This window comes from Trematomus bernacchii, unplaced genomic scaffold, assembly GCF_902827165.1.
Source record: "Trematomus bernacchii unplaced genomic scaffold, fTreBer1.1, whole genome shotgun sequence".
Lineage (NCBI taxonomy): Eukaryota > Metazoa > Chordata > Actinopteri > Perciformes > Nototheniidae > Trematomus > Trematomus bernacchii.
The window spans coordinates 889,673-912,264 of record NW_022987564.1 but is presented as its reverse complement, the minus strand read 5'-3'; the positions used below and the strand labels follow the sequence as shown (position 1 = coordinate 912,264).

Genomic DNA, 22,592 nt, shown 5'->3' with positions numbered 1-22,592 from the left:
ATAGGCTGTAAATCTGGCCAACTGATAAATGTCAAATGAAAAATGTGCCCTTTTAATGAATGTGATTTAAAATGTGTATAAGTCCTTTTGGATTGAATCCAATAAGCTAACATCAACATGTGCACAAACCCTGTCCCTCCAACATGATGGACAAGCCCTCTGGCGGCTTTCTTTCTGTTTCCTCTAACATTGACTGTTGGCAGACTGAATGCTACAGTCCTGTATATGAATTAAAGATTAGTAACATTTCCCAAACAAGAAAAGAAGAACAAGTTGTCACATTTAAAAACAACATAAATGCAGAATAGTTATTTGGTAGTCATTTTGAACTGGTCATTCAACTTTATGCTCCAGTTAGTCAAACATGTTAACCCCTTATTGATTTTCTACTGTTTATCTTTTTCCTCAAAGTGGACCTCATGTTTATCAGTTTCTCAACTGCTTCTGGGAAATGGTGTGTATGTGGTTGTGTTCGTACATGTGTACAGAAAGACTACGTGAGGTGAGGTGGCGGTGGGGCAGTGAGAGGATAAAAGGAGGGTGCTGCACAGCGACACTTCACTGACAGCGGATCAGGATCAGGTAGGAGGATGAGGAAGACTCTGCTGTGGCTGCTGGCCTCTCTGGCCTTCGTCTCCCTGACTTCTCTTGCTGATGGAGCTCCATTGTAAGTAGACATGTCGTACCTTTACTAACTTCAGCTCTGCTGGGATAATTTCTCAGAAAACAACGATATATTTTTGTTTTGTTTTTGGTTATCTTCCTGGTATACACATTGTTATTGGTTGAACTGTAATGGGAGCAACAATTGTTGTTCGCTACATTCATATTATTCAAAAAGCTTTTGGATTTACCTTAACTTGTGTCTTTCATAATGAGGAGCTACAGTCCACTCTGTGTTACAAAATGCAAGGTCATGTGGTGTTTCAAATGATGCCAATAAGTTGGCCTCATTTTTTGTTTAGAGTTTGCAAAACGATGCAAAATGCCAGACAGAGCAAGGGTCTAGAGATATGATGAAATATTGTGTTGATCCAGTGCTGGATCTTTGTCAATGTAATCAATAGATTACTCATTGTGTCCATGCTGGAGCTCATGATCCACATCTTTTAAAATAGATCTAGTTTTTTTCTTCAGTTTGGGGGAATTGAAACCTAAAGTTAAATGTTCTGCTGCCTCTTACTGTTCCTTTTAATTATCTTCTTACCAATTGGGTTTATTTTTTTGACCACTTTAAGCACATATACAAAACTCATGCAGTATCCCATATATTTATTTGTATGCTCACTATTTCCAAAACACATGAATATTCTTTTAAACTTTACTATTTGAAACACTTCAAACTCGTCCTGCGAATGGAAATAAACCATGGAGGCATTATTAATTCAAAGTGTGTAATTAATTAAAAAGGTTGTTTTGTGTGTGAACTGAAGTAATATTTTGAACTCTTTTTTTTCAGTACATCCAAAACAGCATGTGGTTCTTTCTGCTCGGTGACATCACTTTCACATTAATATATATCTTCTTTTCCGCCCCCGCTTTGCAGGGAGGTGATGTCTGCCCCCAACTTGTTGAGGGTAGGAACAGCAGAAAACGTTTTTGTGGAGTGTCAGGACTGCACAGGTGCAGACCAAATGGTGGAAATCTATGTGATGAACCATCCAACCAAAAACACAAGGCTGGCAACTGCATCTGTGACGCTTACCAGAACAAATAACTTCCAGGCGCTGGTAAAGATAATGGTAAATGATGCGCTATAACTCGGTTGCATTTTCTAAGATGATCTATGAATTAAAAAATGCACATCATGTACACACCCTGCTCCTAATGCACTGTTTGTGTTTCTTCATAATGATTCAGATCCCTACTGGAGACTTCAGTAAGGATCCCAGCATTAAGCAGTATGTGTATCTGCAAGCTATGTTCCCTGAACGACTGCTTGAGAAGGTTGTCCTGGTCTCCTTTCAGTCTGGGTATATCTTCATCCAAACTGACAAGACCCTCTACACCCCCAACAGCAGAGGTGAGTTTATTCATTAATCAATAAATCCAACACACTCTCACTCCCGAAACGTCCAGGAGCGACGCTTGGTCAGGGTCCCGTGGCGTGCAGTTGTGACGCGCCGAGGCTCCTTCAGCTTCATAAACGGACGCAAAGAGCTTTCAACTGATTGCAATGTATTCCCATCGGCGGCGGTATTTGACGCTCAGGGAAGCACCGCATCGGTCCATGTCGGCGGCATTTAAAGGCAATGTGAGCGTCCATTCTCATTGGATAGCGGAGGATTTTTTTTTTTAATTACACAACATTGATTGGTTTAAATCAGGGCTCTCAAACTCAAGGCCCGGGGGCCAAATCCGGCCCGTGACTTGATTTGATGTGGCCCCGCAAGAGCTTGCAAAGAATATAATATGTTTATTATACGGTTACATGCCACTTTACAGAAGCAGGTTGCCCATAAACTACATGTCCCACAATGCATCTCGTTTTGTGACATGCGCACTGAAGAGACTTGCAATTATTTGCCCTGGACTTCTGCTTTCAGACGTAGTTCATTACGAAGTTATTATCCTATCCGATAATAATCCAATTCAGAGGCAATAATGTAATATAATACATTATTTGATATATTTATTATATATTTATATAGTTACAACCGGCTCTTTGAGTGCAACCTTTATGCGAATGTGGCCCGCGATGAAATTGAGTTTGACACCCCTGGTTTAAATTGTGTGCAATGCTTTTGTGTTTTTCCCCTTCGATTCGGAGAAACAAATATTTTTTCAGAGTTTAGGATGGCAGAAGACACTACACTACCCAGAATCCTCAGCTATCGTTTGGGACTATACCATGTGCTTTGTTTGACAAACCCCGTGATTATTTCTCAAGCTCTGTGATTGGATGTTGGAGTGGCAGTGCGCAAACTTTACACCGCGTCAAACAGCACTTTGAAATGGAATGAAACCCATCGACGGCACACTATCCAAATCAAGACTCGAACGTGGAGTAACAAAACCACAAAACGAACTAACCTTTAACACAAAAATCTTACCTAACAAATGAGAAAAATAAACGTACAGGCTTTTTACCTACTCTAATGTAAAACAGGAGAAAACGAATAATCCAAAAGAAAAAGGGTTTTGCACTCCTGAGAAAATAAATGGTGTCTACAAAGACAGGTTTAGCAGCTTTTCTTCCTACAGTCTCACAGCAGAAGAGAGGGACCGGTATACGGTCAAATGTAAGTACACAGCACAACAGGACAGAGATCTCAACACGCGCAGAGTTGTGAGTAGGAGAAGTTACCGTGCAGTAGGAACTGCACGGCTGCAGATAAATATGCTCCCGTCTCCTCAGGTGGACCAATCAGCATGCAGAAGGTAGCTAATCAGCTAACGGGCACCACCTGCTTGCTCACTCACACACACACACTCACAGACACAGGAGGAGGGAAAAATATACACACAAATGACATCTTATAAGAGTATAATAAATATGTATAATATCGGTTAAAATAAGTGCTTCAACACAGTTAACCTGTTAAGCCCGAGAGACCCCGGTACCGGGGCACTGCCGCAACATCTTGCAGGAAACAGTGTCTGAGGGCATGTTCATTTAATAAAACTATGAATGTTTTATATCCATGTTTTATATCCATTTTATATCCATTTTTTTTTTTTTTTTCAAAAGAAAACCCACAATGCTAACACTGAGCCTCTGAATTAGCAACGAGCGAAAATCACTCACAAAACCTTATTATTTATCTTTTCACCACATCCAACACATCGATTCACATCGTGAGGTGACACAGAATCGATTGACACCGACATTACCACTGAATTATACGTATTTGCGACGTTATAAGCAAAAACGGACATCAAAACAGGTGAAGCTAGGTAGCTAAAAATGCTAACATTTTTACCTTGGCTCTGTAGTCTCTCCAAAGTGGTCTTCAATGGCATTAAAACGATAAAAACGCTGCTGAAGTTAATCCATAGGTTAATCTAATGTGTCTGTGTCCCTTTGAAATGATTTCTGATAATCCATAAGCATTAAAACTGCTTTTCCGTTTCCAGATGTCAAAGCTAGAGATAGGTCCACTCTGATGCAAAATTGCATGCGCGAAGCCCTCACCTTTTCTCTTCACAACGTGTGTGTGGGGGACTCCCCCTTCGATTCTATTGGCTCTAACGGTCAGAAAGAGGTGTCAACCATCAAAATCGAGCAAGGGGGGCCAGAGATATGGAAAATCTACCCAAATGACCCCAGAAGTGGTTTATTTTTGCTAAATCTCTCTAAAAAGGTCAAATGTCACTTGTTTTGCATCAATCTTGATACAGGGTACTTATTATATGTTGTACTTTGGATTCCTAAAGCTTTTAGTCTACTAACCCATCATCCAAGGGTAGTTTTCACTATAAGTAAAAAAAGAATTTTTGGACGGACACTATAATTTACAGTTTTTTACTATGTAAAATCTGAATTTTCTTTAAAATAAAAAACATCTATATTGATTCTGACTTTTCTACATCCAACTCACAGGTTTATCATTACTTTGAGAAAAAAGATTATTAATTTAACCCTTTTAGAAGGGAAGATATGGTCATTTGTTCTGGGAATGTTATTTTTGAGCCTGAGACCTGAAAAACAGGCTCAGGGCTTAACAGGTTAACATTGCAGGAAAGTTGATTGTCAAGTCCCAAAACAAACCATGCAATATATTAAACGTTAAGTACTTTGTCAGGCTTAATATAGATACCCCCAAAGCTTTTTGCTTACATGTATTTAAAAGAAGACCTTAACCTAAAGTGTTATTTAATGCTTAAAGGGGACCTATCATGCAAAATGCACTTTTGTACGTCTTTTATACATGAATATGTGTCCCCGGTGTTCCAGGGAACTCACCAAGTGTCAGAAAACACAACCCTCTCTATTTTCCTCCATACCCAAATCTCTAAAAAAGGGGCTGCAACGGATCTGATAAAAACTGATCCAGATTTGAACACTGTCCTGACGTCAGGACGGTGGCGCTACGGCTATTGGGCCAACTCCACCTCTCAGGAGGAGACAGCCACGACCATTGCCGTTCTAAAGTGCTGGAGACGCTGTAGTACATATGCCAGGCCTGTAAGTGGCGCTGTAGTCTGCCACAAAAGCAGCGAAGAAGACTTGGTTACCATGGTTACCCTTCTGTTTATTCTCCGCTGTGGCTTTCTTTCTCCCTCCCCGAGGCAAGCGTTTGCTCCCGCTGCAATGCAATCCCTCCCCGTCGAGGCAAGCACTTTAATTCTCTCCGGTTAGTCCACCAGCAGATGACAAATACCCACCTCTCCGCCTCTTCCAAGGAACGAGGGGACCATGCGGCAGAGTTTCAGTTTCAGTTACTTTCGCCGGTCAAGATGTCCGTTAAAGTTTAAATCTTCTGGACAAAATTAGAAAAGTGCCGGTCAAAGGTCTTCTTTGTTATTTATTGAGCTTTAAAACAAATGAATAACGACTCTATATAATAAAACACGGAGGACTGAGATCTCTTTTTCTCCCCCTCTTCTGACAGCCCAGCAGCTGATCAGAGCACGTCTCCCCTCTCCTGCAGGGGGGCGTAGTCAGCAAAATCAGACCCGTAGACAGCAAACAACACATAGAGCGAAATGAGGCATGGCTAAAATGCATGATCTGTTTGGTATTTCGAAAACAGAAACGTATAAATATACCTTATATAGGTATGGCCCTACAATATATCATTTAAATATAGCATGATAGGTTTCCTTTAAATAAAGCCTAATTAGTTTGTCTGTTTTGCACATCCTCCTATTAATATCTTTGTACATCCGGCACTAAACTGTTTTATTCTAGATACCATTTACAGTATCTTCTTGATATTTTCTATTCTATATTTCTATCATTGACCTTCTACTTTCCTCCTATTTTGTATATACTCTTAATATTTAAATGTTTTCATAAAATATAACACGTTCAAAAGTGCTTTACAAAAATGAAAGACATTAAGAAAAAGGCATTTTAAACAGTCATTAAAAAGCAACACAATCTACCTGCATTGCAATTACTCTAAACGTGTAATAACGTGCTTTAACCAGTAGGTGGTTTGGGTTAAAAAGCTGTCAAGTTTACAGTGTTAACAAAATAAAATATACTGCTGTTTCCGGTTTAGTTTACGACGGATATATTTTGTTATTGTTTTGATATTTGTAACACAAAAGCGATGGAAAAAACCCACAGCAACACAGAAAAGATGGTCTTAACATGACCCAGCGGTCGAGTAGTTAATAAAAAACAATAATATCAAAACGAAATATTACTACTAACTTTATTGTGAAATTAAAACAGAACTGTAAAAGAATAGTTTCCAGTCTATTCTGAGGCCCGATCTCTGTAGATAAATAAAGAACTACGACAGATGTGTAATATTTAATGCAGCCGAACCATTTATTACAATGCATTCATGTGATGACTTTCAAAGAGTAAATAAATAAAGTATGATTTTATCTTTTACGAAACGTTTTTTTTCATATGGAATGCAGTTGGAGGTAAACCAATCACAGAGCTTGAGAACTAATTACGGGGTTTGCCAAACAAAGCACATGGTGTAGTCCTAAACGATAGCTGAGGATTCTGGGTAGTGTAGTGTATTCTGCCATCCTAAACTCCGAAAAAATATTTGTTTCTCCGAATCGAAGGGGAAAAATACAAAACCATTGCACACAATTTAAACCAATCAATGTTGTGTAATTAACAAGCATAATCTGGTGTTTTTGAGTTGATGAGTAGTGCAGATATCACTGTAAAATCAATCGACAGTAAGGAGAATAGTTACTTCCGGGTGTAAAATCCTCCGTTATCCAATGGGAATGGACGCTCACATTGCCTTTAAACAGCCGCCGACATGGACCGATGCGGTATTTCCATGAGGGTCAAATACCGCCGCCGATGGGAATACATTGCAATCAGTTGAAAGCTCTTTGCGTCCGTTTATGAAGCTGAAGGAGCATCGGCGCGTCACAACTGCACGCCACGGGACCCTGACCAAGCGTCGCTCCTGGACGTTTAGGGAGTGAGAGTGTGTTGATAAATCAAGCAATATTTATCCATAAAGCCCCATATCACAAATTACAAATGTTCCAACAGGGACTGATTAGGAAAATCACTCTCAATTAATCAGTGAAAAAATAAAACGATATGACTTTAAGGTCACCTATTGTGCAAAATCCACTTTTATATGTCTTTTATATATAAATATGTGTCTCCTTCGGAAAGTTTCAGGAATAAAGATTTGTTCTCTTTTTGTCCTGATCCATTTATCATTCCACCTGTCTGAAAATGAGCTGATCAGATTTTGGCCACTTAATGATGTCATAACGATGTTTTGGCTTGTGTAACCATTAGCCAATCACCAACCAAGGTAACCCCCCCCCCCACCTTATCACCTGAATCTCCTCCTAGAGCACCATTGTGTTCTTTTTAACCAAATATCTCTCAGAGGGGCGTGGGGAGTGGCTCCTTTTTTTCATCTAAAGTAACAGACAGAGAATCAGCACTTTTGAAACAGGGCTGAAACAGAGGGGATTATGGGATGCTGCAATGATCTGTTTGGTGTTTGGAGCCAAACACTTCAGAGACATGTTCTGTATATATCTGAGACCTATAATATATTGTTGGAAAAGAGTATAATAGGGGACCTGTAAAACATAGTAGTAGCAGCGGACCTCAATCAGGACAACTGCAACAGGTTCAACCACAATGGTGTAGATGCAACGATTTAATGTGGCTTTTTGCAAGAGGAAAGAGCGCGGAAAATGTGGAGTTATTACCATGCATTTATTGGAGATTAGTGCATAAAGATAGAGAGGCAGCGGAAAAGAGAGGCAGTCTAAGCCTATAGCAGCATGACTAGGGGCTGGTCCAAAGTAAGTAACTATAAGCTTTATCAAAAAGTCTTAAGTCCACTCTTTTTCTATGTCAGTTCGTTTCAGGATGTTTGCTGTTACTCCCCGTATGGAGCCCGTGGACAGGGATGACGACAACCAAGAGAATGCTTCTATTGCCATTGAGATTGTGGTATTGTTTTCCGATTTTTGATCAGCACATATACCAAGCCTCTTTGCATTACAAATTCTTAACAGTAGATACTTTTCCCCGGAAATTACCAAAATAAAAATAAAAACACAGCCAACCTTGTGAGTTGTTGGGTTGTGTTACTTTAGGAACACCTGTCCTATCACTTGCTACCCTCTAGTGCAGGGGTCTCTAACCTTTTTTAGGATGAGAGCTACTTTCAAAAAATTAAATAAGTCGTGAGCTACTTTTACTCCTCTTTTTTCTGTTTTGTTTTGTGTATATATTTAGCACATTTTAAAATTATGATATGCTTACCTTTAACCCTTCTGAGCTGTTTTGGGTCTTGTCCTGCCTTTCTACAAATATTTGGTCAGGACTATGGTGTTAACAAATCCAAGAAAAAGTGTAGTGTATAATGCCTGGCAAACTTATCTAGTATCCTATCCATGTGAACCTGCCTTATTTGGGGGTGGACCTCAGGGAGGTCCGGGGGCATGCTCCCCTGGGACAATTGTGTTGTTTATGTTACTTAGTTAGCATTCTTTCTTTTTATTTATGCATATTTTACTAATCACTCCCCTTTTAAACTGTATTTTTTATTTATTTAATTTTTTTCTCTCTCTCTGAGGTACTTCCGGGCCATTTCACTCCGTTAGGAAAGTTCCTAAGCTAAACTGACAATTCGACCGCAGCCCTGCCCTGCCCCCTTCTCTCTCTCTCTCTCTCTCTCTCTCTCTCTCTCTCTCTCTCTCTCTCTCTCTCTCTCTCTCTCTCTCTCTCTCTCTTCTCTCTCTCTCTCTCTCTGTGTATTTTTGACATTTTGGATTTGCTTGGCGAGCTACTTATTGAGGGCGCCATGTTGGAGACCCCTGCTTCCTTACATTGTAAATAGATACATTTAAGGAGTAGCTGAAATTGACCAATGACCAAGCTCATGGAGACATGCATTAAATAGGGCGAAGCCTGCGAGCTAGTTCAGACAGTCAACTCGAGCACCAATGATACATTAACACGTGACGCACCTCGTCCCTCTTACAACCAACCAAACACATTCTCCTAAATTTGCCGCTCTATTTAAGCTGCCAGGTCTGCCTGCCTCTGCCTCGCTAATGCTGCTGCTGATGTGTTCCCGTGCTGCTGCTCACCTGTTTTTTTTTATATATTGTTATTTTTTAGACCCCTGAAGGCATCATTTTACCACTTGATCCAGTCTCTTTAAAATCAGGGATCCACTCTGGAGATTACCAACTCGCTCAAATTGTCAGGTTAGTAGTTTATCTTGTTTATGTTGGGTTCTCTACAATGAATTTTCATGTTGCAAATGTAGTGTTTGAAAAAGAACTAACCAAAATATCTTGTAAGAAAGACTTCCAAGATGATGAATGTAAGGGAAAAACACTGGATCAGAACGACATAAACTGAAAATATAGGGTTATGAGTATGACTATTTGTTATGTCAAAAGAAGAAGTGGAAGTTGAGTTTTACTTTCTGCAGGGCTGGCCCTGACCAATTTGCTGCCCAAGGCAAGATTTTAGCTGGCATTATATTTGCTAGACCTAAAACATATTATAGAAATCAGATTACAGGTGCAGCTCACAAAATAATTAGAATATCATGGAATATATTGCCTCCAGTCCATACCATGTAGAATTTATGCAAAAGGAACCCCGACCAAGTATTGAGTAAATAAATGAACAAACTTTTCAGAAGGTCAAAATATCTGTATTATAAATCCTGTTTTGATTGGTCTTATCTAATATTATACTATTTTTAGATACAGGATTAGTGATTTTCATGATCTGGAAGCTGTAATCATCACAATTCAAACAAAAAAGGCTTGAAATATTTCACATCTGAATAATCTTTCCAAATGCCCCTGAATTTAAGGTGGGAGTAACGGTAATTGACGTTAACTCTAAATATAACTATTGATTAGCAAACAAACGACCTTGCTATCGTCTAAAAGTGAGCTAACAAGTTAACACTCTGTTCCATCAACGGTAACTATTCAATTGACATTTGATTAATGATCACATTAACGTTACTGTATCTTTGTCCCATTTCTCCTCCTCCTCTTTTCTTTTGTTTCTTCCCTGGGCACCAGATAACTCTGTTAGTTTGACATGGTGATGGCTAATTATCGTCAGGTAGTTTTTTTTTTTGTCATGGCAGGTCAAGTGTCGGTTCAGAAAATCCATCGTTTATGGGCGCTGTACGCAATGTAGAGGCGTAGTTCTGTTAAGATAAGATAATAAGATGTACTTCATTGATCCCAAATTGGGAAATTGTTTTGTTATCAAGTATCGTTAATAGTAGGGCTGTGCGATTATGGCAAAAATCATAATCACGATTATTTGGGTCAATAATTGATATCACGATTATTAAAAACGATTATCCATTTACTTTGAAAACATCCATTTATTGAAAAATAAAATTGGAACAGTATGTTTTTAACAGTTGATTACCCTGAACTTAAAGTATAATTCAACTGAAAAACCAATAAAAAAAAATATTTAAAAAAAAATAATTACATTTTTTTTTTTCTTTTTATAAAAATAATAATCGTTTTATTTCGATTACGTTGTTTTCGTAATCGTTGCAGGCCAAAATCGTAATCGAGATTAAAATACGATTAATTGCACAGCCCTAGTTAATAGTATTATTATAATTTTTTCTTCCCCCCAATTTTGGGCGCCCCCATGGATGGATGCGCCCTTAGCATTCGCCTATACTGCCTATGCCAAGGGCTGGCCCTGACTTTCTGTATTAGAAATATGTTTAACTTGGTTGGTAGAGTAGTTCCTGGGCTCTATAACACCTTACTGCACTTCATCTGTATTTTAAAGCTGCAAGATTGTCATGGTTAGTCTGAGCTGAAGAAACATTTGTATTGTATGTTTCATTTATCAGTGACAGTGCCTATTAATAAACATTAGATTTTAATATTCAAAGAGGCTAACTTAATATCCATAGTCCCTATTCAGGTGTGAATTAGAATCAGCCGAATATAGTGTTGTTGTTTTTTTCACCAGACTCTGTTATATATAGATACTGATAAACTAACAAGTTTGGATTTCAAATTATACATAATGTGCCTACATGATGAGACAGACTAACAGGATAAACTAGATTGCAAAAGGTGCCATCTTTGCTTTGAATGCTAAATCTACTATAGAGATCATGCAATTTAAATTTTTACATTTCACATCTGAATGTACTAAAGTAGCATATTCGCTTTCTGGCCGAAATGATTAAGGATTGATAGCACAGTATTCTTGTAGTCATTATTGTAAATGGACAGATTCAACAGAAATAGGCCAACATTTTTTCCTTATGAACTGTACAGTAAAACTAACTAGAGAATGCAATTCCTGAAGAAATTGCTAGTGGGAATGCTTTATGCTGAAAATCTGACGCTGAATTGCTATTCTGAAATGTAATGTGTAAGAAGAAAGTGAAGAATTTAGATTGAAATGATACATGAACACTGGGGGCTTGAATGTGTGATAAGAGAAGAAAAGAAAGTAAAAAAGCTTGGAAAAGCAGCAGAATATTTGAACTGCAAACTATTGAACTAACTTGATGACGAATGATCTGTCGCCATGGCAACGGTATTTGATGACACCCCATAATACGCTTAGATGTTTTGATGGCCGTTTGGAGCATTTTCACTGAAGTTATGAGAAAACCGTGTTTCATAGCGAGCATTGTGTTGCCATGGCAACGGCATTTGAAGAAATTTCAAAACTGTCACGTAGATGTCTTCACGGCTGGACTGTTAGCACACGTGAAGTTTGAGCACTTTTTGACCATTTTCATAGAAGTTATAGCAATATCGTATTTTACGGCGAGGGATGCGTTGCCATGGCAACAGCTTTTGAGGAAAACTCACTAATGGCACATAGACATGTTGATAGCTGGACCATTAACGGTCATCTGAAGTCTGGTGGTGTTTTGACCATTTTCATATCAGTTACAACAACATTGTGTTTTTTGGCGAGGGATGCGTTTCCATGGAAACAGCCTATGGTGAGATCTCAGATTTGGCGGAGAGCTGTTGAGGCATGGACCGGTGACAAGCGAAGTTTGGGGACAATCGGACTGTGTCCATTGGAATTACAGCGACATCGTATTTAATGGCGAGGGATGCGTATCCATGGAAACGGCATATGATGACACCCCATAATTGACATAGAGCTGTTGAGGGCTCAGCACCAGACTTCAGATAATGGTTAATGGTCCATTAACCATTATCTGAAGTCTGGTGCTGTTTTAGACCATTTGCATAGGTATCACGACAACATCGTGTGTTATGGCGAGGGATGCGTTTCCATGGCAACAGCCTATGCTGAGATCTCAGATTTGGCGTAGAGCTGTTGAGCCATGGACCGGTGATATACAATCGAAGTTTACATGTGAACGTTTTGTTGAAGAACCGTAACAGATATCGGTGACATTTCAAAGTGTGAAGCATGTCAAGGAACTTGAGCATCTGAAGTGTACTTTCGTGTTAATAATGTGGCCTTTTTGGCAGATTAACTAAAGGTGTGCGGCTGCTGTGGTGGGGAAAGATGAGGCTGAACTTACAATTGGGTTTAATGGAGACATGTTGAAAGTTTTTGTCACTTCATGCCCTCAAGAGGCATTAATTAATTAAATTATTTTGTTTAATTCTTTTAAAAATGTTCAAGGTACGAGATGTTTTCCTACGTTTCTCATGAAAAATTATGTCTCAGGAATATAGGGTTTGGGAATTATGGCAGTTTTAAAAGAAAATATGAAGGCAAAATTAAATCTGTCCTCCACTCTAGCTTTGACATCACGCACTCTAAAATCTCAAGAAGGCCTCTTTACCAAGGTCTGAACAATGTTTAATATCTCTAAAAGTACGAATCAGATTTAAAAGTTGTGTTACACGAATAATGTCAGAAAGATGTGTAACATTTTAAAGTTGGAATGAGGTTTCTGAGTGAAAGTATGAAGGAGCAGTTAGCAGTTTAAGTTGCATGAAGATTGCTCAAGTCTGAAGAGTTTCTCCATTGAATTCCATGTAAAAAATGTTGATGAATTATGGGATGTATCTCTGGAATTATGAAAGTTATGAATAAGAAAAGTAATAGCCATCGATTCCCGACTGAGCTGAACGTTTTGATGTTTGAACGGAGTTTCTGCGATGTGGAATGTGGGAGAAGAAGAGGTGCAAAATAACCCGGCGGAATAATAAAGAATTTTGTGCGTAGCATAACAGAGAGTTGGAATGCTGTATCAGGATTCCCACTAAATTAGCGGAAACAGACATAATACTAATACTTTTACTGCTTACTACGGTACTAACCTGAACACGTTTAATTTTAGACCTTTAAAGTGTTTCTGTGGTGACTGCTCTCTGTAGGGCACTAATAATTATTTTCAGCAGCTCATTTTTATATATTTCATTTGTGAATCAACAAGATATAAATATGAGGCCTGATTCCTGTATTACCTTGTCACTTCTCTAAATTTGTATTTAAACGTTGTGTGTTTCTATGTTTAGTCTCGGACTGTGGAAGATCGTCACGAAGTTCCGGAGCAACACACAGCAGAGCTTTCAAGCAGAGTTTGAGGTCAAAGAATATGGTGAGTCTCCCATTACCTGCACTTTCATTTAAAACCTTCAGTATATTAACTCACAGCATTCACTCATTTCTTACTGGATTTTCTTATTGCCGCTGCTTTTAATTGAACTATTCATATCTAACACTGCACTGTACATGCATGTATTTTATACCTGTGTTATTCTGTGTTATTATCTTTATTTGATCCTGTTTTTAAATGCCATTTTATAATTATTTTCCGCTACACAATTTCTTCATGCTTCTTTGTAAAGAACTTGACTTGCCTTTTGTTGAAATGTGCTATATAAATAATCTTGCCTTGCCTTGGATCTTGGATTGGTAAAACCATAAATATCATTTTTCAGTGCTTCCCCGTTTTGAGGTTAAACTGAATCCTACGAGCCCTTTCTTCTACGTGGACGACCAAGAGCTCACAGTCAACATTAAAGCCACGTAAGAGAAAGTTCTTGTTTTGTGGCTTCAGAGACTGTTTGATTGTAGGAATGAATACAGGTTGCTGTTTAGAAGTTTGGGTGACGCTCTTGCTCTTTTAGTTTCTTTAACCATTTGTTTAAAATTACCCTGTTTTGATTTATACTATTCCTTCTCTTGTTGATTTAGGTATTTGTTTGATCAAGAGGTGAATGGGATGGCCTACGTTGTGTTTGGGGTCATACATGATGGTCAAAAGAAGAGCTTTCCCAGTTCTCTTCAGAGAGTGCAGGTGAGCACATTCTACACTTACTGTATTTTACATGTGTTTTGGAAGAGTCATACTCACAAAATGTGTAGTATTTTTCCTCCAACTCCAAGATCTGCAGTTAATTGACTTAATATGATGCATTTGTATTCACGGATATTATGTATTTAGCGTGTTGAAAATGTACCACAAATGGTGGTGACAAAACACATTATTTTGATGATGTTTTAATTGAGAGACCCTTAGCAGCAGGAAATTACATGTTCTACGTTGAAACCCAGAATTTACAAGTTCAGTAAAGCACTATCAACTGTTCACTGTAACACTATACTATATTTTAAGACACATTTTTCAACTATGTTACATTAGATTGAGGGAGGTGTTGGAGCTGTCACGCTGAGGAGAGAGCACATCACAACGACCTTCGGAAACATTGAAGAACTGGTGACGAAATCCATATTTGTAGCTGTCAGTGTGCTAACGGAGAACGGTAAGAAAGAGACTAAGACTATTCCCAAACAAGACGGACAGAGTTGGAAAACATAAATATATAAAGATAGGATACGTTTTTTTAATTTATATTTGAGTGTTGTACGTCTTTTAAAAAATTGACCTTGAGTCTCTATAATAAACCTGATGATGATGTATCAACTAGAAAGGGACCAAATTGAAAGATATAATTACATTATAAACAAAATAATCTTTAATCTGTTTTGATTTGATTTGTTTCTGCATCTATTAACAGGTGGTGAAATGGTGGAGGCAGAGTTGAGAAATATTCAGATTGTCAAATCACCTTACACCATCCACTTCAAGAAAACTCCCAAATATTTTAAACCAGGAATGACCTTCGAAGTTGTGGTAAAGTACTTTAAATTAACTTTATAAAGTACTATAAAAAAGTACATTATAATAACATAAGCAAAAGTATGGCTATATCTTTAATGTATTAAAGGTGGGGTAGGTACGTTTGAGAAACCGGCTCGAGATACACTTTGTGTTATATTCCATGGAATGCTCTTAACATCCAGATAGCAATGAATATCTTAAGTGCTTTGACAAAAAATCCATAAAAAAATGTCATCTGTGGAAGTCGTAGTACTGTAAAAAGCACGACCAATCATTTTAGCCGGCCCGGCTAAAATAACTGGATGGCCTACCTGCCTGTCAGCCTTCCATCTGTGCACAAACTTATCTCGTGCCGTCATTGGTCATGTGCGCGTTCGTGTGTGTTGGAGGAGGGGCTCTGTAAGGAAGTGGCAGATTTTTTCCGGTTGTGTATTTTCAAATTCTAGCGCACTCGAGCTGGTTTCTCCAAAATTACCTCCCACCTTTAAGAACTGCCATCACAGAAAATGTTTCATTGCTGAAAAAAGTTACTATATTTTTTAGTTATGAAACCTATATAGACTTTACTTCTATCTTGCTATATTATATGACAGATCATAGCAATTTTTCTGTCATGGATTTTAATTATGATTCCAGAGAAATTGAGAAATGTACCCGTTAAGCTTTGTTTCACCATAAACGATCTAAGTCATAATATTTAGTTATTTTAGCTAGTTATTAGTACTGAGTTTTGACCTTTATAAGATGTTGTCTAATAAGACAGTAAAACATCTTTCTGATTGTTGAACTGTTTGTGTCGGTGTTGGCAGGTCGAAGTTGTGTATCCTGACAACACTCCGGCACAAGGTGTTGCTATTGTGGTTGAACCAGGCTATGTGAATGGCATCACCGCAAACAATGGCATGGCAAGGCTAACAATCAATACAAGGGACCCACAACTAACAATCACTGTAAGTCTCTTAAAAATTCATACAGGCACCACAGGCCGCTTTTCAAATGTAAGCTTTTAACATTTTTGAAATTCATTTTTTAAGGTGAATTCAAGCAGAGCTATCAGCGGAGGTTTTTGTTTCTTTATAGCTCATTGCTTTTCTTCCGCTTCTTGCACATTTAATTGGCAGTATCTAAATGGTGAAGCTTATCTTCATCGTAGCCAGGATAAAGATGGAATAGGAAAGACTCAGGACTTTTTAAGTAATATTTATTTAACCATGTGTATGCTTATGTGTTTCTTTAATTTCAGGCAAGGACGAATGATCCTCGTATTTCATCGATCAGACAAGCATCAGCCACCATGACAGCTCTCCCATATATTACCCAAAGCAACAACTATATCCACATAGGTAAGAGATCCGAGGCCTGTACTACGAAGCTGGTTCAACCTAACATGGATATGTTTGAGTTAGCCGGTTGGCCCAATCCAAAACATACGCGCTCTCGCTAAGCTGTACTACGACGCTGGTTATCAAGTGGATCGCTCAAGCCAGCCGTGTCCTATCTAGTTAGGTGCGCGTTCACATGAAAGGGGTGGTATTTGGAGCATTCGACCAATCTCAAACATGGACAAGCGTACTGACAACGCAGCGTCATACTTCCTGAATGAAAAGTGAACTTTAATATTAGTCAAATATGAAGAAGTTAAACTTTAAACATCCATGACTTAAACACTTTATCCAGGATAAAAGCCACATAGCTGCACCTGCAAGGTGAATACAGCTGGTAAAAGAAAAAGCGCTTGAATGCGTACATTACCAGGTTTATGATATCACTGCCCCGTCTAAGACACGAGTGGATCTGACTTTATTTACATTTGACTCGAGTGTTTCGTCAACTTAATGTGTTGCTTAAAATAATACTTCTGCATGCAGTATGTGACACTGTGAGTGTTGCACGGCCAGATACGGCTCAAGAAGCTGACTCAAATAAGGAAATATATGATACATTATGATGTGATATGATATGAATGATAATGGGACACATCGACGTCTGCACTCACAGTGCCGCAGACTGCACTTAATGTTACTCTGATCCGGTTACTTATGTTGTGGCAGATATTTAAGTAAGCTTTCTTAACGCTAATATTATAATAGTCAGATTGCTCTGAAGATGGGAGGGGATATTCTATTAATTTTCACGTTCACACAGTCAGTTGATTTTTGCCGGCCGTCTTTCCTGCAACGGCAGTTTTTCTGTATTTCCTCTATCCTGTAATATGACTTGATAGCTTTAAACTCCGCACACGGAGCTCTGATTGGTCAGCAGGTGGTGCTTTCACTGAGTTGATCTCTTAGCCTGCCACCTAACCTGCTCCGGAGCAGGTTTGCCGCTCAGCATAAGTTACCATGGAGATCTAGCCCGCTAAAAAGAGAACCAGCGTCGTAGGACCGGAAAGCCCGAGTTTTCCCTGAAGTTAGCCGGCTAAGCGAAAATCCGGATTCGTAGTACAGGCCTCAGGGTTGGGAATATTTGTGTACCACTATTTTATTTTTTATTTTTTGAATCACGGTTTGATTCTAAATTGATCCTCAATTAACTGCATAGGTTTTATTATTAAGGAAATTATTTAAAGTTTAGGTTGGGGATGCTTTGGACGGTATTGAGCCAAATAGCTAAAACATAATTTGTCTGGAAAACATGCTCTTCCTACATTTTTCACTTTTATATAATACATTAATCTACGACTCTCTTGCTCTAGAATAACTGTCCATCAGAATCAATGTAAAATATCATTGTTTTATGGGGAGAAAATGTACTACAATGCTCTACTTTAGAAATACTTGAGATACTGCAATCAAAACATGTCATATTTGCAGGTGTGGATTCAGCTGATGTAGAATTAGGAAATAACCTGAAAATCAACCTCAACATCAACAGGCGGGAAAGTCATGACTATGACATCACATACCTGGTGAGAGATGTTTGAAATCTGTGCATGTGTGCATATACTACCCTTATTGTTGCGTCCATCAAGTTGTGTAGTGCAGTATACACGCTCATGTGCAATAAGTGCTGATATGTAAGTCTGTGTCCCTATAGTTAATGAGCAGAGGTCAGCTGGTGCTAAAAGGCCGATACAAGACAAGAGGTCAAGTACTGATCTCCCTGATGGTTCCCATTACCAAAGACATGCTGCCATCGTTCCGCATCATAGCCTATTACCACACAAATGGGAATGAAGTGGTATCAGACTCTGTTTGGGTGGATGTAAAAGACTCCTGCATGGGCTCGGTGAGACACGCAATACAAAACACACACAAACTGATTTATTTATTACTGTAATCATCTGACATTTTTTAATGTAAGCGACTGGTTCAACAAATCCAAACTGTATGTGTCATTCATTGACCTCACCTTCACATTTAGCTGAAGCTGGAACAATTGAGACCCGCTCCATCCCATGAGCCTCGCAAGATGTTTCGTCTGAAGGTTACAGGAGACCCAGGGGCCAGAGTTGGACTGTTGGCAGTGGACCAAGTCTATGTCCTTAAGAACAAGCACCGCCTCACACAGAAAAAGGCAATGTATTTATATCATATTTTTCTTGCATTCATTGCATGAATACATTTCTAATGACATTTCAATCAGGAGAGACGGTTTTGATTTAAGAATACATATGCCAGGGATACACAAATGAATGTAATGGCGATTTTGGCGATTAGGCCTCGTTGTGCAGGAGTATCATTAGGGAGGGGAGAACCGATCCGATGAAACCCCCCGGGGTCTAGACACTGGTGGTGGTGAATAGATAGTTAGGTCGGTCTGAAGGGGAGGGGCTTAGCTTGACCCTGGAGTCAGAGGGACAGGGGGTGAAAAGGGGTGGAGGAGGATTGCATTGAGTCACCTGAAATGACAGCTGTCAGAGGGGGGAGAGCAGATTTTAAAGTTTTAGCAGAGCGCTGTGATAGGCGTGTGGGAATAGAGCAAAGTGATTGGTTAAACTGGGGAGTGACGCCCCCGATCACTTATTGAGAGGAGAGAGAGTAGTAACATGGAAATAGTAAATGAGCTTCATATCAGAACTTTAATGTGAGTTTCCAGATCTGTCTACCTCTTGCCTTTAAGTCTTGTTTATTTATTTGTGTGTGAATGACTTTCACTATGCTCAGGTGTGGGACATCGTAGAGAAGTACGACACAGGTTGCACACCAGGTGGAGGGAAGGACGGTATGAGTGTGTTCTACGATGCTGGGCTGCTGTTTGAGTCCAACACGGCTTCTGGGACTCCCTACAGACAAGGTGACACTACTTTACTCTCCCATTCCCTGAACATAGTTTTAGGCTACAATAGTATACAAATGAATCTCTAAGAAGAAAGGTGAGCACATAGACCTTTATTTATCACCATCAGTCAAATGCTGAGCATATTCGGTTCAGGGTCTTTTTATGGCTCCCCTTTATGGTCATGCAGATTGTTTTGGTCTCTCTAAATAGTTTGTTGCTGTTTAGATATTTTGTAAATATTTTAGTTCTAGAAAAACGACAGATACCTTAAATATGGAATCAAAAAACTAAAACGGTCAGATACTTCCTGGGGTATTTGTTTGTAGGACATGTGTCTTTAGCTGAACTGTCCTTGTTATTAGTCAGTTTTAAATAATCAATTACAGAAATTAAACGTTTAATGATATGCTGTTTTTTACAGTTTTTTATATTAATAATTTGACCGTCTATGTTTCTTGTAGCTATTTAATTAGCTGGTTTTTCTGCGCTGTTAGGGTACAGTTTTATTATTATGCTACTGTGTTTGATGTATATCGTTATAACTCTGGCACAACAATTTCCTTCAGGATAAATAAAGTCCTATCTTATCTTATCTTATACCACATTTTTCTCACCCCCACACCCTGTGTTCTCCTACCAGAGAAATCACCTCACTCTGATTTTAAAAGTTCCAAAAGAATTATACAATGCTTAAAGGTGGGGTAGGTAATTTTGGAGAAACCAGCTCGAGTGCGCTAGAATTTGAAAATACACAACCGGAAAAAATCTGCCACTTCCTTATAGAGCCCCTCCTCCAACACACACGAACGCGCACATGACCAATGAGGGCACGAGATAAGTTTGTGCACAGATGGAAGGCTGACAGGCAGGTAGGCCATCCAGTTATTTTAGCCGGGCCGGCTAAAATGATTGGTCGTGCTTTTTACAGTATTACGGCTTCCACAGATGACATTTTTTTATGGATTTTTTGTCAAAGCACTGAAGATATTCATTGCTATCGGGATGTTAAGAGCATTCCATGGAATATAACAAAAAGTGTATCTCGAGCTGGTTTCTCAAACTTACCTACCCCACCTTTAAAGTAGGTTAAATATGGTTGAGTTCTGTAAAAGATTTTGTCTCTGATGCTTATTTCAGAATTGAAATGTCCGGCACCGAGCAGGTGGAAACGAGAGACTACAATCATGGATGTCAGAACCAGCTTAAGTAAGAACCATAACTCTATACCAGGGGTCGGCAACCTTTTTGATATGAAGTGCCATTCAACATTTTTGTTTTGATCAGCGTGCCGACGATCGTGAACTGTCAACGGGGTAGGGGGTGGCTGAAGAGCTCAGCGCTCGTGAACTGTCAATAGGAGGGCGGGGAAGCAGTGTGTGGACCTCTTTCTTTCAGCGCAACTTACATGATGCCGTTTAAACAAATTTAAATAATTGGTTTAAACGGCATAATAATAAGGACGACCGTCCGTTCTGTGATTCTCCAGAACACACAGATGGCCAGTCCGCCCCTGTGTAGCATATTATTTTGTTGAGAGATGAGCAGGCTTTCAACTAAAGACACAGCCACGCAAAAACTGCGGCATTTGTACAGCTCCTTATGGGTTCTGCAATTTGTGAAGTGCCGGCTCGGCAGCAGTGCTTTCCTTCGTGGTGAAACGATTAGCACTGCACCACGGAGGAAAGCGGCAGAAAGTCGCCTGGAGTTAAAGAGAGCGGGGCTGCGTTGCAACGGGGAGACGCGCTCTGGCTGCGGTCTTGTTCAGGATCCGAAAATACAATTTAAATATTTTGCACACTTATTCCACTTATTCCTAGTGTGTCATTGGCACGCGTGCCAGGGGTTGCCGACCCCTGGTCTATAAAAAGCAATAACCTAATTTCCTGTTATCTTCTGTCTGAGGGGAAATCTTCAGGGGCATCATTTATAACGCCTTGCGTAGGATTCACGTGGGAAGGTTGCTTACGTAGTACAAAGCAAAAAAATAGGCACAGAAATGTTCCGACATTTTCCGATTCACAAAACATTGCGTACCGGCGAGGGAAGTGCGTACGGCACTTCCTACGCCTGTTTCCCTTTATAAATCACAATCGACTCGAAATGCGGCGCAGCTTTTGCGGGCTTCACGTAACGCCCATATTTGCCTATAAATAGTCAAAGAAACGCCCATTCATTCATTCATTTTGACTGACTGCATGAAGAAGATCGCAGGAAATGAGGACAGAACAGCTAAAAAAGACATCTCACACCGTGTCAGATTTAGGTTATTTTGGGGAGGTCGAGATAAATCATATTGTTTGGTGGATGCAGTTTGAACCAGAGTAGCAGCATGGAGGTCAGATCGTCACCAAAATAAATAAATAAGTGGTCCGAAAAAGGTTAATGACAAAAAAAATACACATAACCTTCCTCAGGCAGTGTGTTTGTACCGGGGACAGGAGAGACCCCCTTGATGAGAAACTGTAAGAAATGATCGGGGAATCCCTCCGGAGTGGAGTCATGACGACTGGATCTGAATTATTTTTTTGTATTTGGTGGTTTGTGTTCCAGCTTTCGATCAGCAACTATATATCCATAATCCACCAGTTGAAGGAAATACAACTAATGTGTTGTGTTATATTAGCTGTACAATTTACCACATATGGTGTTCTTAGTTTCCATACCTCTTGTGTTTTACGAGCGACTTATCAAGTCTTGGCAAACGGCATAAAACACGATTAAACGTGATAGTATATAAAACCATGCTCGTATCTACAACCTATAGAAATGCAAAACGGCGTCAGTTTAGACGTAATTCTGTCCTCCTGCTTACAGCATCATTTATGAGAAAACATTTCATAACATTAACACAACATATTCGAGGTGGTTTTAAATAACATATCCATATTTATTTATTTCTCCAAGTTATGTTTTTGTGTGCACTGAGGAGTCGCAAACAGGCGTTTGTTTAATCATTTTAAGATTGGCTTTAATCAATGTTTGAAAATGAATTCTTCATATATGATAAATGAGAGGTAACATTTTATTTATGGTATTATTTCCACATATTTCTCCATTCTTCCTTCTGCCAACGGTGTCGCAGTTTCTCGTCTCTCCCGTTTTTGTGCTTAGTGCGTACGCATGGGTTAGAGTTTGCGTGGAGGACCGCACATT

At 39.2% G+C, this 22,592-nt stretch overlaps 1 protein-coding gene across 1 annotated transcript in view; it reads left to right on the top strand.

Moving 5' to 3' along the window:
- Positions 1 to 509: 509 nt before the first annotated feature.
- Positions 510 to 22,592, top strand: part of LOC117478279 (complement C3-like) — a 43,421-nt gene continuing 21,338 nt past the window's right edge. Inside the window, exons 1-17 of the mRNA XM_034125264.1 lie at positions 510 to 667; positions 1,547 to 1,742; positions 1,861 to 2,023; positions 7,980 to 8,074; positions 9,251 to 9,339; positions 13,609 to 13,691; positions 14,035 to 14,122; positions 14,291 to 14,393; positions 14,739 to 14,859; positions 15,115 to 15,230; positions 16,028 to 16,168; positions 16,462 to 16,561; positions 18,032 to 18,126; positions 18,255 to 18,446; positions 18,582 to 18,734; positions 19,325 to 19,454; positions 20,577 to 20,645. Of these exons, the coding sequence (XP_033981155.1) occupies positions 591 to 667; positions 1,547 to 1,742; positions 1,861 to 2,023; positions 7,980 to 8,074; positions 9,251 to 9,339; positions 13,609 to 13,691; positions 14,035 to 14,122; positions 14,291 to 14,393; positions 14,739 to 14,859; positions 15,115 to 15,230; positions 16,028 to 16,168; positions 16,462 to 16,561; positions 18,032 to 18,126; positions 18,255 to 18,446; positions 18,582 to 18,734; positions 19,325 to 19,454; positions 20,577 to 20,645 (2,011 nt within the window). The 5' untranslated portion in view covers positions 510 to 590. The remainder of the gene's footprint in view (positions 668 to 1,546; positions 1,743 to 1,860; positions 2,024 to 7,979; positions 8,075 to 9,250; positions 9,340 to 13,608; positions 13,692 to 14,034; positions 14,123 to 14,290; positions 14,394 to 14,738; positions 14,860 to 15,114; positions 15,231 to 16,027; positions 16,169 to 16,461; positions 16,562 to 18,031; positions 18,127 to 18,254; positions 18,447 to 18,581; positions 18,735 to 19,324; positions 19,455 to 20,576; positions 20,646 to 22,592) is intronic.